Source organism: Natator depressus, chromosome 10 (assembly GCF_965152275.1).
Source record: "Natator depressus isolate rNatDep1 chromosome 10, rNatDep2.hap1, whole genome shotgun sequence".
NCBI classification, from domain to species: Eukaryota; Metazoa; Chordata; order Testudines; family Cheloniidae; genus Natator; species Natator depressus.
This window is the reverse complement of record NC_134243.1, coordinates 53,823,583-53,843,125: the sequence shown is the minus strand read 5'-3', so window position 1 is coordinate 53,843,125 and position 19,543 is coordinate 53,823,583. Positions and strand designations below refer to the sequence as shown.

At 43.0% G+C, this 19,543-nt stretch overlaps 1 protein-coding gene across 1 annotated transcript in view; it reads left to right on the top strand.

Annotated features, from left to right (window-relative positions):
- Positions 1 to 6,377: 6,377 nt before the first annotated feature.
- The window catches only part of KLF13 (KLF transcription factor 13), a 38,853-nt gene continuing 25,687 nt past the window's right edge, over positions 6,378 to 19,543 (top strand). Inside the window, exon 1 of the mRNA XM_074964747.1 lies at positions 6,378 to 7,434. Within this exon, the coding sequence (XP_074820848.1) occupies positions 6,894 to 7,434 (541 nt within the window). The 5' untranslated portion in view covers positions 6,378 to 6,893. The remainder of the gene's footprint in view (positions 7,435 to 19,543) is intronic.

Sequence of the window (19,543 nt, the reverse complement as noted above, 5' to 3'; positions counted from 1 at the left end):
TTGCCCCATAACCTCAGCTGTGCAGAACACAATGCCATCCACAGCCTCAGAAACAACTCTGACATCATAATCAAAAAGGCTGACAAAGGAGGTGCTGTCGTCATCATGAATAGGTAGGAATATGAACAAGAGGCTGCTAGGCAGCTCTCCAACACCACTTTCTACAAGCCATTACCCTCTGATCCCACTGAGGGTTACCAAAAGAAACTACACCATCTGCTCAAGAAACTCCCTGAAAAAGCACAAGAACAGATCCGCACAGACACACCCCTGGACCTGCGACCTGGGGTATTCTATCTGCTACCCAAGATCCATAAACCTGGAAATCCTGGATGCCTCATCATCTCAGGCATTGGCACCCTGACAGCAGGATTGTCTGGCTATGTAGACTCCCTCCTCAGGCCCTACGCTACCAACACTCCCAGCTATCTTCGAGACACCACTGACTTCCTGAGGAAACTACAATCCATCGGTGATCTTCCTGATAACACCATCCTGGCCACTATGGATGTAGAAGCCCTCTACACCAACATTCCACACAAAGATGGACTACAAGCTGTCAGGAACAGTATCCTCAATAACGTCACAGCAAACCTGGTGGCTGAACTTTGTGACTTTGCCCCAAATGTGAAATAGTTATGGGTGAGGACAACGTATACCTTCAAATCAGCGGCACTGCTATGGGTACCAGCATGGCCCCACAGTATGCCAACATTTTTATGGCTGACTTAGAACAACGCTTCCTCAGCTCTCTAATGCCCCTACTCTACTTGCGCTATATTGATGACATCTTCGTCATCTGGACCCATGTAAAAGAAGCCCTTGAGGAATTCCACCATGATTTCAACAATTTCCATCCCACCATTAACCTCAGCCTCTCCACACAAGAGATCCACTTCCTGGACACTACGGTGCTAATAAGCGATGGTCACATAAACACCACCCTATACCGGAAACCTACTGACCGCTATTCCTACCTACATGCCTCCAGCTTTCATCCAGACCACACCACACGATCTATTGTCTACAGCCAAGCTCTACGATACAACCGCATTTGCTCCAACCCCTCAGACAGAGACAAACCCCTACAAGATCTCTATCAAGCATTCTTACAACTACAATACCCACCTGCTGACATGAAGAAACAGATTGACAGAGCCCGAAGAGTACCCAGAAGTCACCTACTACAGGACAGGCCCAACAAAGAAAATAACAGAACACCTCTAGCCATCACCTTCAGCCCCCAACTAAACTCTCTCCAACGCATCATCAAGGATCTACAACCTATCCTGAAGGACGACCCATCACTCTCACAGATCTTGGGAGACAGGCCAGTCCTTGCTTACAGACAGCCCCTCAACCTGAAGCAAATACTCACCAGCAACCACACACCACATAACAGAACCCCTAACCCAGAAACCTATCCTTGCAAAAAGCCCGTTGCCAACTGTGTCCACATATCTATTCAAGGGACACCATCATAGGGCCTAATCACATCAGCCACACTATCAGAGGCTCGTTCACCTGCACATCTACCAATGTGATAGATGCCATCATGTGCCAGCAATGCCCCTCTGCCATGTACATTGGCCAAACTGGACAGTCTCTACGTAAAAGAATAAATGGACACAAATCAGACGTCAAGAATTATAACATTCAAAAACCAGTCGGAGAACACTTCAATCTCTTTGGTCACTCGATTACAGACCTAAAAGTGGCAATTCTTCAACCAAAAAAACTTCAAAAACAGACTCCAAAGGAGAGACTGCTGAATTGGAATTAATTTGCAAACTGGATACAGGTTTCAGAGTAACAGCTGTGTTAGTCTGCATTCGCAAAAAGAAAAGGAGTACTTGTGGCACGTTAGAGACTAACCAATTTATTTGAGCATAAGCTTTCGTGAGCTACAGCTCAGTCTCTAAGGTGCCACAAGTACTCCTTTTCTTTTTGCAAACTGGGTACAATTAACTTAGGCTTGAATAAAGACTGGGAGTGGATGTGTCATTACACAAAGTAAAACTATTTCCCCATGTTTATTTCCCCCCCCCCACTGTTCCTCAGACGTTCTTGTCAACTGCGGGAAATGGCCCACCTTGATTATCACTACAAAAGGTTCCCCGCCCCTGGTGGTAATAGCTCACCTTAAGTGATCACTCTCCTTACAGTGTGTATGGTAACACCCATTGTTTCATGTTCTCTAATGTATATAAATCTCCCCACTGTATTTTCCACTGAATGCATCCGATGAAGTGAGCTGTGGCTCACGAAAGCTTATGCTCAAATAAATGTGTTAGTCTCTAAAGATGCCACAAGTACTCCTTTTCTTTTTGCGGATACGGACTAACATGGCTGCTACTCTGAAACATGAAAACATAGGGTCTCCAGCACTAAAGCTGAGCTGGATGGGAAATAGAAATTCCATGCCAGCTGAGCTCTGCAGCTCCTACTGCTGACCCCACCCCCAGAATGCCGTGAGGCTGAAGGGTGAGAGGATGAAGAACCTGGGTGGTGGGGCCCTTTACACTCCAGCAGCTGCTCTTTTTGTGGGAGGAGTGGGAGAGCAAGGAGCAGAGGCCAGCAGGAGAGGCAGAACTGTGACTTGGCACAGGACAAAGGCAACAGAGACAGAATTAACAAAAGGGTAGGGGAATCAAATGTGTGGGGGGCATTTGTTTTATCTCTGGGGTGGTGGCAGAATCAAGTAGGGAGGGGGTGTTGGTTGTATGTGTGAGGGTAGAATCCAAAGTCTGTGTGTGGGGTGGGGCAGAATTAAATGTGTTGGGTGTTTTTAATAAGTGCAGAATCGATTAGTGTTGGAAGGCATTGTTACCCTGGCTGTGCTTGGAGTGGGCAGTGGAACAAATTGGGCTGTGCTGGGGTGGGCTTGTTGTGGAGTTTACAGTTAAGTAGACAGATTCCAATTTTATGCACATTTACACAAATGAAAGTTCTATTTGTTGTTGGACAATGTTAGAAGGTGTGACTGTGTGCTCTGAGAGAATTAGTGCCCAAACTCACCCCCTACTTGGGGTTTGTTGGTAACTCAAAGCAACAACAGAACATGAATGGGGGAGGTTTAGATTGGATATTAGGAAAAACTTTTTCACTAAGAGGGTGGTGAAACACTGGAATGCGTTACCTAGGGAGGTGGTAGAATCTCCTTCCTTAGAGGTTTTTAAGGTCAGGCTTGACAAAGCCCTGGCTGGGATGATTTAACTGGGAATTGGTCCTGCTTCGAGCAGGGGGTTGGACTAGATGACCTTCTGGGGTCCCTTCCAACCCTGATATTCTATGATTCTATGAATCTGAGCCTCAACTTTCTCCATGAGTTTGGCTGCCCCTTGATATTCCCTGTAGTAGGACAGTGTTAGGAGAAAAGGTGCTAATGTCATGTACATCAGGGGCCATTAAAGTATAAGCACCCAGGGTGAAACTCTCCAGAAAAAGAATTAAAGATGCCACGCATTAACCACACCCAGAGAGTCATTAAGGGCTATTTGTGAGAGTCTGTCAGGGCCATTACACCCTTCTATGCTTCATTTGTGTTACAAAGCAGCTGCACACAAGGAGGATTAACAGCCAGGACAATGACGAAGAGAGACAAAGACCACACAGTCTCCACAGTATGCATCCGATGAAGTGAGCTGTAGCTCACGAAAGCTTATGCTCAAATAAATTGGTTAGTCTCTAAGGTGCCACAAGTACTCCTTTTCTTTTTGCGAATACAGACTAACACGGCTGTTACTCTGAAAACAGTCTGGAATGTCTTGGACAAGGGGCTTTCCAGGTATAAAGTGCAGGGGCTGAGAGGGAAGAAAGGGAACATAATGTTGTTAAACAGTTGGATCTGTCTACATGGGGAAATTTATCGGCACAACGATATTGGTATATGTTAGCTTCCAGAGTGACAAATTCAACTGGAAAAAAGCACTCCAATTCTGGAATAGGAGTGCCCAGAGGGGGAGTTACACTGGTATACACAGAGTGATATAATTATACTAGGGGTGGCCAACCTGTGGCTCCAGAGTCACATGTGGCTCTTCAGAAGTTAATATGTGGCTCCTTGTATAGGCACCGACTCCAGGGCTGGAGTTACAGGTGCCAACTTTCCAGTGTGCCGGGGGGGTGCTCACTGCTCAACCCCTGGCTCTGCCACAGGCCCTGCCCCCACTCCACCTCTTCCTGCCCCCTCCCTTGAGCCTGCCATGCCCTCACTCCTTCTTCTCCCCCGAGAGCCTCCTGCATGCCATGAAACAGCTGATCGGTGGGTGCGGGGAGGGAGGAGGAAGCACTGATCAGCGGGGCTGCAGGTGAACGGGAGGCATTGGGAGCAGGGGGGTGGGAGCTGATGGGGGGCTGCTGACCTATTACTGTGGCTCTTTGGCAATGAACATCGGTAAATTCTGGCTCCTTCTCAGGCTCAGGTTGGCCACCCCTGAATTATAGTAATATATTTATTTATGCCAGTAAATTTCCTTGTGTAGACAAGCCAAGCCCTGAGTTTTACGTGAGGCCCTGGAGAGAGAGAGGGCCAAGGCATCTACTTCTTGGGATAGCACTGTGTGACGTTACCTGCGGCTTCTCCAAAAACGGAGCTTAGTGCCATTTGTTACCACCACATTCCTGGAAACAGGACTTGTGTACATTTTGTAAATATGACTGTCTCTTTGGATTTCTGCCAAAAAAAGGGATACTGGTCTTCGAGTCGGACTGGTCAGAAACTTTCCATCAGAACTGTTTTTCGCTGGAAAAGTGAGTTTTTGAAGAAACAAAATTTATGAAAAAAGTGTCTGCTTTCTGCAGAAAAATTTCAGTGTACCCGCAAAACCCCAAGCTTTCAATTTGGAAATGGTGAAACACTTTGTTTAGACACGTTCGATCAAAACAAAACATTGATATTCCTGAATCAAAATGTTTTGGCCCAACTTGACATTTAACCACATCTTGCTGAGCCAGTAAGCTGCCTCATGCCCCCGCATTCTGGTCTGTGGACTGAGCTCTCTGGCTCGATTACATCTGCCACAAGATTCCCTGGGGGGCAGTGAGAGGGGAGACCACGGTTGATTATGGGAGATCTAGTCCAACCAGAGAGCCCACCCCTTAGGAGAGAATAGAGCACAAGGCACCCGAATTGCAACTCCCACGAGGTGCTATGGCTATGTTTAAGATTGACAAGCCAAAATACTTCAGTTCAGGTTAAACCAACCTAAAACAACATCTTATTTCTATTTTCCCCTCATAGAAACTTTGATTTTCTTTTTGGCCAAAAGTTTTTGATGAAAAGTCAAAATTTTCCACAGAAATGTCCCACCCCAATCTCACTTTTCTGACAAGGTTAATCAGCAAGACCTTGAAATCTGCTTCCTCACAGAAAAGGGGTGACAAAAGGCTCATAAGTGTGAGAGATGGGTCTTTCACAGGCACTGGACTACTAGCCCATGAACACACACTAACAAGAAATAAGAATGACCACAAAACCATTTCAGAATTAAATTCAAACTGACTTTTGTGCTTTCCCTCAAATAACTTGCTCACATAAACACATCATACCCACTTATTCATTCACTCACACGCTAACATAAGAAAAACAAATAGCCTGAGTAGTTGATCGGGTATTTCTCCTACAGGTTGGGAACCAAAAAAAAAAAAGTTATTGCCATTTTTATTTTAAATGGCCAGAAAAGGCGCTCATCTGTAGGGCCTACGTAGGTGATGTTTTAAACAGTGTTTCTTTGTACTTAGTTAAAGCTGGTTTTTGACAGCATAAAAACGTCTAGTCCCAAAGAAGAACTCCAGTTTTTTAGCTACATCTTGAGACTCTGTAAAGCTTTCCCTTTTCCTATGCTAGTTGTCTCATTCACATTTAGAAAGTTGTTTAATTCCTGCCTTTTAGAAATCAATGCCTATTAAATTGCCTCAACTAATAAAAGGTTAAATATACCATGCCCTGAAGTTGTTAAGGAACTACAGAAGGAACAACATTAGAAAACAATGACGTGGTTAATCATTGCACAACCCGGAAAACTAAAGTTCATGGAGCGTGAGAGAGAGAGAGCAAGCAAGCGCACGCGCATTCAGTTCACTAGCCTATTACTTTTCTGTATCATCTAAAACACCCCAGAATCAATGAGCTTGTTTCTGCAAGGAAGATTTCACAGAAATAAGCCAAAGATAATCTTCAATTTCTGCCTCCTGCTGAGTCATAAAGTAAGAAGAATTTAATTGGCTCCTTGAAATTTGCAAATGTGGAGGTTTCTACATAGACACTTCGATTGGCTTATGCAACACCTTCTCCGAACCAATCACATTCTTTGTTTCATTTGCCTGCTTTTATTCCATTGCTGACTCCAAGCTCACAGCCACATCTCTGTGTCTGCACGTTGCTGTTTTTTCTCTCTCTCTCTCTCTCAGTGCAGCAGCAGCAGCTGAAGTCTATGTTCATTGCTAACCTGATCAACCCAGGATGTGGCTTCTCTGTGACATCACACCCAGATGTTTTTCCATGCCACGCCCCCATGGGGCTCTGAAACACTCAGAGGAGCAATAACGGGGAAAGCTTATTCTACTGTCACAATGCAATGGACGGGTTAGAGAAACTGCATTTTTGTCATTTCATTGCACTCTAGAAGATCAGCGTTAATTCCCACTTAAAGCAACAAGCTGCCAGAGTTAGGATTTGCTCTGTTTTATTTCACTGGACTTTAAATGCCTTTTCTCTTTAGTGACAAGCTGGGTGCAATCTTTACAAACAGAGTGCATTTAGGATAGCTGCTCAGTCAGCCCTCGCTTCTACAAAGGGATCCTAAGAAATAGGAGGGGAAAAGTCTGCTTTTATTTTATTTTTTTTAAAAAGGGAAAACGTGCAATTTTTTTTTTAAACACACCTATGAAAAATGGCAACAGCAGCATACGTGGATCATTTTGCAGCCGAGTGCCTTGTTTCTATGTCCAATCGTGCTATTATCCACAGTCCCAAAGGGGACGCAGATCCCCGACCTGATGCAGCAGTACCTCCTCCTCCATCAAATGGAGAAAATAAGCGGGAAGTAAGAGAGACCGGGAAAGACAATGGATCGTCGCTGTTTGTGGTGGCCAGGATTTTAGCAGATCTCAACCAGCACGTCCCAAACTCTGCAACCGTTCGGATGGAAAAAACAGAGAGCATCGATCACAGGGAAAAACTAAGTCCTTCTTTTCCTCCTCAGTTTGGGGAGGAAAGTGTCTCCCCAACCAGCAAGCGTGGAGAAGGAAAAGCAGCCACACCTACTAGCCTGGCTGCAGTAAGCGAGCCAAGCCCCAAACAAAGGAGCAGACGGGGAAGGAACCGGGCTGACCCCGAGTCACCCCAGAAAAAGCACAAATGCCACTACGTGGGGTGCGAAAAAGTTTATGGCAAATCTTCCCATCTCAAAGCTCATCTAAGGACCCATACAGGTTAGTTACTAGCTGGCCAAAGATTTATTCATTACAATTTGTCATAAATGAATAAATAAATAGACCTCCCTTCCCCCATCTTGCATTTGGCCAACATTATGATTTCATCTTTCAGAACTCAAGCCCACAATAAAAGTTTGGGGAATAATAATTCTAGTAGTCATCCATGTGAAGCTAACTTTATAATTTTTATTGCTTTAGTCGTACGTATGAAGTGTTAGAGGTGTAAGTAGATGGATCCACAGAGCTGTAATTCTCAGCTGCTAGCCCCCTCTCATGTAATTCCTCTTATCCCACCCACTGCTTCTTATGCCTGCATCCCCTCTTACCTACAGCTCCCTACCCTCCGCTTCTGGCAGTACCCTGAATTCAGCAGCCCATCACCTCCTATTCAAGCTTCAACACCCACAAATTTAAAATTAAACATTTTAGTGACACCTGAGTCAGTGTGTTTCTTTCTATGCAGTAGACACTTGAGTGGCCCAGAAGAGAATGGGGAGAGGTTGAGAGAGACACCCAGGGAGGTATTTCCTGTGTTTCCCCCTCGCCCATACACGTGTAAGAGCAATCTCCAAGGGGCTGTGGTAGCAGCTGGCCACATCCTCAGGTACAAACATCCATTTGAATGCAAACCACCGGCTGAGTTTGACCAGTGTTTGAGACTTTCTTAATTTGCTTTCTGTGAACTTTCATACAAGCACTTCTTTTGGCTTGCAAGAATGTACAGAGAAAAAGTAAAAAAGTCTTGTGAGTACTCACATGAAAGCGGACACACAGAATTGTGTGCTGGAAGTGTTAACATGGCCATCTTGAAACTTAGCCAAGCCCCACTCCTGGAGAGAAAAAGGTTAGGCCAGCCGTTAGGGAGCACCACGTTAGGTGGCCAATGCTCGCTCGCAGCCTCACTCGTAGCGAGCACCTTGAGAACAATGCATAGACTAGAGCATGCTTGAATGGGCCACTCTCTGAATAACTTCAAACAACGAACACATTTGTAACAATTCAAGTCTGGCCACAGATAAATAGCATAAGGAAAAATAAAAACTAAATACTTGGAACAAATTACCAGCCATAATTAGTGCTAGCTTTGGTGTAGATGACATCCCACACGCCCCCCCCCCCCTTCCCCTCTAGTGTTGCACATGGGATGAGAGCCCTTCTGGTTTTAGGGTTTGAGTTCGGTGTGGGGAAGCGGAGAGAGTAATATGGAATTTTAAGTTGTGTGTGGGCAGTGACATATCCCCTGTGCCACGTGGCCAGAGGCATGCCGAATCCTTGGTACCGTAACTTGCCTTGCACTGTGTCTTGTCCAGCTTTTGTTTCCTCTGACTGATGCAAAGGGTTTTGCTGCTTGATTTTTGAGGAAAGTCTGTTAACATTGCCCCTTTATGCTTCATCTTTGCTTTCCTTTTAAATGCAAGATAAAGTTGCAAGGTTCCTGAGCTCTCAAACTAACTAGAAACCCAGAGAGGGAGAAGGGGAATGCCTCTCTCTTATGAGGAGAATAAGGGTTAGCCATGGCTGCCCTCTGGGGAGAAGGGGGTGGAGCACGTCATTCAGGGGCGGGCTGGTGAGCTGGAGTCATTCGGGGACGTTGGCTTTGCTCCAGCTCTCTCTCTTTTTTTCAAATCTCCCTTTCCTGTAAGTTTACCAGCATTGTAGGTTTTAATTTGTTGTTGTTGTAGCTAGTGGTACTGAGAGCGCAAGCGCAAGAGTGCATGCGTGTGAGAGAGTAAGAGGAAAAAGGGGAAGGGACTGGTTTTGCCCTGGGAGTGGCAGGACCCTAGGGGACTAGAGCTTCTTTGTTCAAAGCTTCCCACACAGACAGACACTGGCGACGCAAAAAAACAGTCCTGCCAAGTTTCCCTCATTGGCAACAAGACTGTCTCTGTTTGGATTCAGTTTCAGACAGGTATAAATATCTCTTGCTCTTGTTATGAAGCATTTTACAACATGTTTCAATGAGACACTGAAAAATCTTTATTCCCTTCCCTCTCCATCCTCCCCCGCAAATATCATACAAGTTGTGAAAAGCCTGAGAATAGCTCCCACCAGGCCAGGAGTTCAGCACATAAAACTGGTAGCCATGGCTAGGGGAAGGGTGAACATTCCTTTTTACAATAGGTGTGGTGGGATCTAATGATTGGAACAGGGACCTTAGGAGGTCTGAATTCTCTTTTCTGGCTCTAACATGGTCTTAAAGCAACCATGGCCAAGTCACACGTGTGCCTCCATTTATCCATCTGTAGAATGGGGGTGGTAGTGCTTACCCACCTCACCAGGATTGGGTGAGGTTTCATTAATTAAAGTTTGTAATATATTTTGAGAACCTCCGATGGAAGGTGCTAGAAACAGTTCTCTCAATAGTCACCCTACAATGTGATTACGAAGAATCGTGACCACAGAATGTACAAAGTTCTTGTAAGGAATAGAACTGCTCACACATTTTGTAGCACTGAAATAATTTGTATTCACGTGCAAGCTGAAGGTTAAGAACAGCACTTCAGGCTAGAAGTGGGATATCTGTGATTGCGAAGAGACATAAATGTATAGCACAGCTTGTGACTTGCTTGAGACACGTACTCAGCAGTCTGCTACTGTACTCCTAAATTAAGGTTTTTACACTACATTTGACTCAGCCAGGAAAGAAGGGGCTAGATGGCTGAGGATCAGCTCAGATGCTGTTGGTCCAAATCCAGGCCAGATTGGTAGAGCCTGAAAGCTGGTACTATCTAACGGGTGTTTAAAGCCCTACAGGAGATCCCTTTTGTGGGCTCTGTCCAGTCTCTAGTGGACTGGTGTTCAAAGCAAAAAAACCAAAACAAAATTAAAAAAAAACTCCACCCAGTTGGCACTAGTTAGCAATTGTAGTCTAGGTGGAGGGAACAAGTATTGAATGACCAAGGAGACCAACATGGCCTTCTTTCTTTAGGCCTTGATTGTAGTAGAGAATTGTATCAAAAATAATTCTCCACTAGTGCTTCTACCAGTCCAGCTGTACAGGTGAGCCTGCCAGCGTGAGCCCAGTATAGAAAAAGCTCCTTGGGCTTCTCACTTTTTACCACCATGTCAATTAACCACTCCCATGCCTGTGAATGCCATATGATTTATAAACCTGCAAGCTCTAGAGCTAGATAGAAAATGTTTTCTATCTTCCCTCCCCCAAATACACGCCTTCTTTTCATGCCCCCCACCCCACCTCTAGCCTGGAGTTCAATATAATCACAGGCCATGGAGTTCTTAAAGTCCTAATGTGTACCAGCAAGCTAGATGCACTGTAAGTGTGTAGATTTCAAGTCCAAACTCAATCCTACAGGGACTCCTGTGGGCCTCATAAGCTGTGTAATGAATGATCCACACAGATCTCATACGATGCTCAAGTCTCTATGTCCAAAGTTATATTGATCCTTTTGACCTAAAGGTCCCATGCAGTCCTGTTTTTTTAAAGTTACCTCTAAAACTATGGAAATTCCTAAACAAAAACTTTAACGAAACAAAGAGAAGAGTATAATCGGCAGAGTTATCTTCCCATTCTCCTCTGAAGAAGGACCAACTCCAGCTCTTGTGCTTTGGGGAAGGGAGTGCAATTTGAAAAACCTCTGTGGTTTGAATCCCCATGGGATCATGATTCAGGAGTGCATAAAGGGAGCCAATCTGGATCCCTCATTGCTGTCTGGACTCTCACTCTCCCCAGTTACTTCCTCTCAGGCAGTATTGCTTTTATTTTTCCATTGCACCTGCATCCTTCTATTGCTGCAAGAAGGGGAGAAGGTGCAGAAGAGGAGTTAATTTAATTAGACAGGCAACTCCCTTCTGCATCACTACCCAATTCCTTACTGCTTTTGCTCTCCTCTGCAGTGTAAGTGGAGAGCAGCATTTAGTAAAAGATGTACATGTTTGCCTGAACATGTTGATATAGGAGGAGATGTGGCTGCCCATATTAATATAATAAAGCTAAGCTCAAAGATTGTGGTCAGCCTCAGTCATTTTATAGTAGAAAGCCACATAATTTAAGCATAAAGAGTAACCAGTATAATACAGATGAAAAATAGACACTGTAGGCTAAATGCCCGTTTTCCCAGTTACTGGGAAGCACAAAACATGGGGTCAGATCTATGGACCTCAACAGCTGCTCTGCACTGTTTCAAGCAGTACAAGGCAATCCTATAGTTTTCTTAACTTGCCTCTTGAGGACTGTCTGTGCTCAGGACAATCTTTGGATGGGATACAGTCACCTTGGCAAATCATACACCACTCTTTCCACGCACCAGAGTAAGGGCACCTCCACAAGGAAGTGGGTGTGGCCACAGAGTCCCTGAGCCAAGTTGAGCTCTGGCTGCTGGAATGGCCTCTTGAAGCTGTGGGCAGCTAGGTGTAAGTTAGAGCAGCCTTGGGGCTCAGTTTCTTCTCAGTCCCAGGCTCAGGGAAGTGTAAAGGGAGCTTAAAAGCCAGCTTTTCCTCCCCTCCCCCAGTCCTGCACTGAGCACAGCTCGGCTGGAGAAGAGACTTTAGCTCACATAGTATAACACAGCCTTTTTCTATCCAGTTAGGTGCCCTTATTCTTTATAGGCTAAACATCTGTTGAATTTGCATAGGAAGAAAAAGTTATTTTACTTTCAGTTACATTCACTAATGTCATGAAATTTTAGCAGTGTGCAAAATCTGTTCACTTGCTCTTTGCCACATGGTTAACTATAATAAAAAAAAGTATGCTATTTCACTCAACCTTGTCCTCAAAATCATTGCTCATCCTGGGGGAGCAGAGTTTTGCAATGTTTCTTTGTAGGACTGTCAAGTGATTAATCGCACTGTTAAATAATAGAATACCATGTATATAAATATTTTTGGATGTTTTCTATATTTTCAAATATATTGATTTCAATTACAACATAGAACACAAAGTGTACAGTGCTCACTTTTTTGATTTACAAATATTTGTGCTATAGCAAACAAAAGAAATAGTTTTATTTTTGAACATAATTCTACATTTGTAAGTTCAACTTTCATGAGAGAGAGACTGTATTACAGTACTTGTATGAGGTGAATTGAAAAATACTATTTAAAACTTTAGCGCCTACAAGTCCACTCAGTACATCTACTTGTTCAGCCAATCACTAAGACAAACAAGTTTGTTTACATTGGCAGGAGATAGTGCTGCCTGCTTCTCGTTTACAATGTCACCTGAAAGTGAGAACAGACGTTCCCATGGCACTGTTGTAGCCGGCGTCATAAGATATTTACGTGCCAGATATGTTAAAGATTCCTATGTCCCTTCATGCTTCAACCACCATTCCAAAGGACATGCGTCCATGCTAATGAGGGTTTCTGCTTGATAATGATCCAAAGCAGTGTAGACTGACACATGTTCAATTTCATCATTTGAGTCAGATGCCATCAGCAGAGGGTTGATTTTCTTTTTTGGTGGTTCGGGTTCTGTAGTTTCCACATCAGAGTGTTACTCTTTTAAGACTTCTGAAAGCATGCTCCACACTTTGTCCCTCTCAGATTTTGGATGGCACTTCAGATTCTTAAACCTTGGGTCAAGTGCTGTAGCTATCTTTAGAAATCTCACATTGGTACCTTCTTTGTGTTTTGTCAAATCTGCAGTGAAAGTGTTCTTAAAATGAACAACAACATGTGCTGGGTCATCATCGAAGACTGCTTTAACATGAAATATATAGCAGTATGTGGGTAAAACAGAGCAGGAGACATACTATTCTCCCCCAAGGAGTTCAGTCACAAATTTAATTAACACTTTTTAAAAAAAAAAAAAAAAAGCATCATCAGCATGGAAGCCTGTCCTCTGGAATGGTGGCCGAAGCATGAAGGGACATACGAATGTTTAGCATATCTGGCATGTAAATACCTTGCAATGTCGGCTACAAAAGTGCAATAGGAATGGCTGTTCTCACTTTCAGGTGACATTGTAAACAAGAAGCTGGCAGCATTATCTCCCGTAAATGTAAACAAACTGGTTTGTCTTAGTGATTGGCTGAACAAGAAGTAGTACTGACTGGTCTTGTAGGTGCTGAAGTTTTACACTGTTTTGTTTTTGAGTGCAGTTACGTAACCAAAAAATAAATAAATTACATTTGTAAATTGCAGTTGCACAATAAAGAGATTGCATTACAGTCTTATATGAGGTGAATTGAAAAATCCTATTTATTTTGTTTATCATTTTTACAGTGCAAATATTTAATAAAAATTATAAACTGAGCACTCTACATTTTGTATTCTGTTGTAATTGAGATCAATATATTTGAAAATGTAGAAAAACATCCAAAATGTTCAATAAATTTCAGTTGGTATTGTATTGTTTAACAGTGTAATTAATCAGATTTTTAATCAATTAATTTTTTGAGTTAATCACGTGAGTTAACTGCGATTAATCAACAGCCCCACTTCTTCATAAAAGGGGCTAGTTGCATCTATGCACTTTAATTAGGACAATGCTGTCTATAATTTGAAAGTCATCTTCTAAAAAATAAGTGGTCAGACTGGTTACTGTGGAGCTTAACGAGCACATACATGGCAGAAGGGTTAGACTGGGAAATTTGAGTGAAAGGCTACTGGAGTCCCGTAGAGGTTGAAAAGCAGAGCATTTACATAGAGCATAGATTCTGAGCCTCAGCAGGATGATTTTTTGGTTGGTTTCTGGTGAGTTTGCTTTATATCCTCATAAGTTGGTTTTGTATTGCAAATATCAGTGCAGACCAGTATGGGAGAAATCCTGGCTCCATTGACCCCCATGTGAGTATGAACAAACTGCTTCACAAGATTAAAGAGAAGTGTGAGCATACGTAAATGAAGAAAAGCAAATCAAACTTTGTGGAGCCCGACAGACACCAGAAACTAGTGTTGCTACATCTCTAAAAACCATGGACTTTGTTCAGCCCAGGTTTTCTCTAGCCTCTGCCACTAGAAACCCAGGCAATGACTCCTGAAGGGGGAAAAAAGTCCATTGGGGGGTGGGGGGGGACTACAATGGCCGAAAGTTTTTCCTAACTCTCCCTTTACCTGTGAGCAGAGTGGTGGTGGGAGGAAAAGGAGGAGGAACGGACCAGTTCTTAGTCAAAAGAGGGTGAGCTGAATGAGGTGCAGCAAGTGCTGGGTTCAGGGGACACACTATTGTCCTCTGAGCTGCTTTTGGGCTCCTCTGGACTCCCCAGCAGAAGATGCAATGACATGTCTCTCAGACCCTGAGGACAAGGAAGTTAGTGCCACTGCCTGCTCTTTGCCTGGGCTGACTCCCCTTTAAGGCACAGGAAGGAATAAGTTGCAGTTTGGGTGAGTCTGGGTGTGCGCGCGCACCAAGTACAGATCACCCTCCACACACCTGTATTTGTATTCCTCCTTCCCACAGATTAAAGGCAAAACCTACTTCCTGCCACAGACCCCAGGATAAACAAGTGAGAGCAACATTTGTTGTTGTTACAGTAGGAATCAATCACTTTTCTATGGAAAAGCGTTTTGAATGACCTGCAGAGGATTTTGATGCCATGATGTAAGCATTTCTCTCTCTCTGTAGAGCTCCGGGAAATATTTGTGTGCGACATGGTTCCTGGATAAACAAAAACTTTGCCAAATCAGAGTTCATTATGAAACAAGTGCATGGAGTTCATTTTTTTTTCCCAAGGCATTTTTAAACTTTTAAAGCACAAGAGTTGCACTGTGTTATTGTCTGGCTGAACATGATTATGGCACGTCCAAGAGCAGAAACCTGGAACTTGTTTATATAGGACATGTGGTTTCTAGTTCTGTTTTATAGCTTAAGCATGTTCCAACTCCCACCATCCAAATAATCTTGGATCAGCTGTTTGGAAGTCAGATATTGCTGACAAAGCTGAAAACTAACCCACAGTCCAAATTAACAACCCTTAAAGGGTACTTTTTATAGTATTTCACTTTCTAGATTTTTTTCCCTACCCAGTTGGCTTTTGTTAGCTAGATTCACATGGGCCGTGTAAGATAATTATCTTACTGTATATTGTTAGACAATATGGGTTATTTAAGTGCAGGCACTGAAGTCAGACACACACATCCTGTATTTTTCAGGTTGTGCAGACTCAGCTGTTTTCATAGAGCCTCTACTCAGGATAACGGTAAAGTTTAAAAAAAGTTCAGCTTGCCATCTTGCAGCTACCATTGGAAAAATGACCTCATGAGTTTGTCTGTATGTTCCCTCCCCCCCCCCAATATAAAAACACTTGTTAACCAGGAACATTGTCTAAGTCAAATAGTATTGAAGTGAGCAGATCCTTAAATGACCTCTTGTCCAATGCACTGATTTTCTGTCATCGGTTAGTGTTTCTGTGACACTCTCAGAAACTATAATTTTTTTTGACTGTGATTACTATTCAGAGCTGTAACAGATAGATCAATAAGCTGCCTTAGCTTTATCATAGGCAATACTTCTACCAAGTTACACCACAAAACTCGCAAGGCAACATTCAGTCATGAATTATGCCAGCTTCTGCAAGTGGGTCCCTTGAAATGAAAGAAGCATTGCAGTAACCTCCCAGGCTGCCATGGGCCTGTAGGCAGCCGGAGTCTGAGGTGGGAGGGGTGTACTGATTAGGCACATAGCTGGACAGCCTACACCAGCTCCAACTTTGAAGATGCTTTCTACTGAGGAAAGGTAGTGGTGCAAACGCTAGTTGCCCCGTTCCAGGGTTGAATCTAGATGATGTGCAGCAGCTGACTGGGGTGAATTGAGCCTCTCTAGCTAAACATCTGTCAGTGTTTGCATTAGAGGGATTTAGAATAGAGTCAGTTGACTAGGATTGGAACTTGGCCTGCAAGCTATTAGTCCCTATTCAAATGTTTCTTGCAACAGTTCATTTGAGTATCAAGCTCTTTATTAATTTGAGGGCACAAAAGTTTATTTGGTACTTTTTGTGCATATGCAGAGCCACTCTATAAATTAGGGCTTGAAGCTACCAGTTTACACTTGTAAAAAGAATGCAGTACAAACACCTATGTACTGTGTTGTTTTGCATGGATTATAAGGCATTGCTGTAATAAATAAATATGGAGATACTACTAAACTTACATGGATGTATTCATTCAGTACATAATCATGGGCTTTTTTTTTTTAAATGCCTACATATGTAACTTTAACACTAGCAGATAAGCTACCAGTGTGCAGGTAAGACAGCGTGGGTAGTATTTGAACAGGTTTTCCTTGGCTTTTTTGTTTTGTTCTGGTCATTGATACACGTTCCCAGGCCAACAACATTATTACCTATTGCAAGGAATTGCACACAGCTTTCTTCTGAACACACTTCTAATGGAGGACTGAGAGACAGTCTAGTCAATGGAAATTTCCACTCAGTTGATATACATCTACATGAACAGCGCCAAAGTTAGCACTTTGCATATACACCCTGGATTTTGTTATACAATAAAATTAGCAAAGTGCGGGTTTTAAATGCTTATAAACCAGCCAGAACAAAAAATTATTGTCACTAGTTCACATGACGGCACATCTACTAATCAGGATGGCTATCCCTGCCAAGGTTCATTTTCCTATCTACTCTTGAAGTTTTCAGTAACAAAAGTATGAAGAGCCTTTTCCCCCAGCAGAAAAAACTGCCCCCAGACCCCACACTTTCATCATTCACAGCAACAACACAAAAGCTTCCGCTCATTCTCAGTCTGACAACCAACATTGCAAATTTCAGCCCAAAAGGTAAAATTCAAACAAAGTTTTAAGCAACTGAAAATAGGATTGGTTGGCAATCAGAACTATCGCAGTCTCTAAATGAGATACCTAGAGTAATGATAAAAGCCAAGGAATAGATAACTAACTCTCTCAAGAAAATGTAGTGAGTTGATTAAAATAATGGACTCAGTTTCACTTTTACACACCAAGGTATGATTATCTCTGGCTAATCATGCCCCTGCCTTCAATGAAGTTCTGTCCGTTACTATGTCTGATAAGGAAACATGCAGCTTTATTTTTAAAAACACAGAATTGTGTGTTTCATTTGGAGAGAAACCACTTCCCCTCCTCACCACCTGTGTGTTTAACAAGCATGGCATCAACAACATGTACCAAGAAAACCCACGCCCTTTTGTACAGCTTATTTGAACATTTATAGTGCTCTTCCCCTCCTCCCCCCCCCCATTTTATGCTGAACAGGGGGTGCTGTGGGTGGGTTGACCTTATTGATGCTTGATAGTTTAAGTCAATGTTTCTCAAAGTGTGGGACATGCCCCATGTGGGGAGAGGGCACTGAGGATTAGCTGGAAGTGGCATGGACAAAGTTCTTAGTAGTTCCGCAGAGCAGATGTTATGGCTGGAACAAACAAACAAAAACAAACTTCAGAATGTGAACGCAGTGTGACTGATGAAGCATCTGCCTGAATTTGCCAAGAACCTGAAACAGTAGCTTTAAGGTGTGATCCTAATCCATTTATTACAGTGGGTGCTCTCAGAGATCAGTGGCGATACTTTAAACAAAAAAATTGCTAACTATTCTATTTCACTGCTCATCAAAGTACACAAGCAAAGAAGAAGTATATACCCAGTGAGGTGTTTGGGAAGAAATGCCTGAAGATGTATATATTAAGGTGGAAAAAGCTTTAACTACACATCAGGGAGCGATGGTGTGTGAGAGAATGCAAATGGTCTCACTTTCCTGTGGGGAAGCTCAGATTTCAAAAATTTGGGAAACTGATTTAAATTGATCTCTGAAGAGTCATGCAGAATGTAACAGCTTTTCAAAGTAACTTCTAATCCCCTATGTTATAAGTCATGATCAGATAAAGTGGTGTTGTAAGTACTATAACCTCAGCTTCTACCTCCAAATACATGTCTTATAGCTACAATCTATCCTCTGTTTCATGGAATGGTCGGTCTCTAGCTCTAGAGTTCCATTCCTAACACTCCTCATTGTTTCTCCAAACTTTGTAGATGTTCAGACACCTGCTTTTCATTCTGATCCATCTCTAGGATAGATCAGAGTTCTGTAACTCTCAAATGCAGAGACACAGAAGCTACCAGAGTTTAAATCTAAACAAATCAGGTTTGAAACAATATTTTATTACTAGAAAATGCCAGGCAAGCAAGCACCGGGACAGTTTCTTATACTTCCTCTTACAGCCAGCCATGGAAGGCCTATAGAAATACAGATTTCCCCTAACAGGATCCGTAGCTAGACAGTATTGGAACTCAACATTCGTTAACTCCAGTAAGGATTATATTTCACACATTTGCTAATATCTCTTTTGCTCAAGCTTCCAGAGAGCACAGTAGGTCAGAAGTGAAGCAGTTTCTAATTTAGTGCAATAATTAACCTCCCCCTGCCCCTCCTTACCAACCTGCTCTACGTTTTTCCTTTTCTTCCTACTTGGAATGAATTTTGTAAAATAGTAGTGACTCTTGCATGCTGAAATATGGAACACGGGGCCAGTTCTGCTCCCAATTATACCAAAGTAAATGCAGAGTAATTCTTTTAGCTTCAGGGAAATTATTTTGGATTTATGCCTGCGTAAGTGTAGAATTTATAATCAGTATCTCTGTGTTGTTTTTATTCTGTTTCCCCATCTTTAACAGGGATAGCATCATTTCTGGTCATTGTATTACCAGTTCTAGTGGGATGGGGTTTGCGCGCACGTGTAGGAGGTGGCCATGGCATTCTTGGAACCCAAGAATGATACATGAGGACTATCTGCACTACATTTCGCCTAGGGACTGCCACAGTGTTTACCAGCCTTTGGATCAGGGGAACACACTTCAGGTTCAGGTCAGGGGGGTTTCTTTGTTTTAAAAGACCTTTTGCTGATCTTTGAGGCAATATTAACAGCTTTAAAAGGCATGCCTATGCCCCATCTTAGGCTTAACTCGGCAGCTGCTGATGACTGGAATTCAGGAGAAGAAATCTAATATTCAGGGACCAATTTTAATAGATAGGCATCATCAGAGGCTTTCAAGAAAAAGTTGATAAAACAGGCTACACTGGCCTCTCTGCTGCACGCACCATTAATAGGCAAGCTTACACAGGAAATTGCCACAAATGGTTTGGCATGAACCTCTTGGCAGCCTTGGAAACTGCCTCATACATTTGGACTATGTACAGGTGAAGAACATTTGGGAGTGAGATTG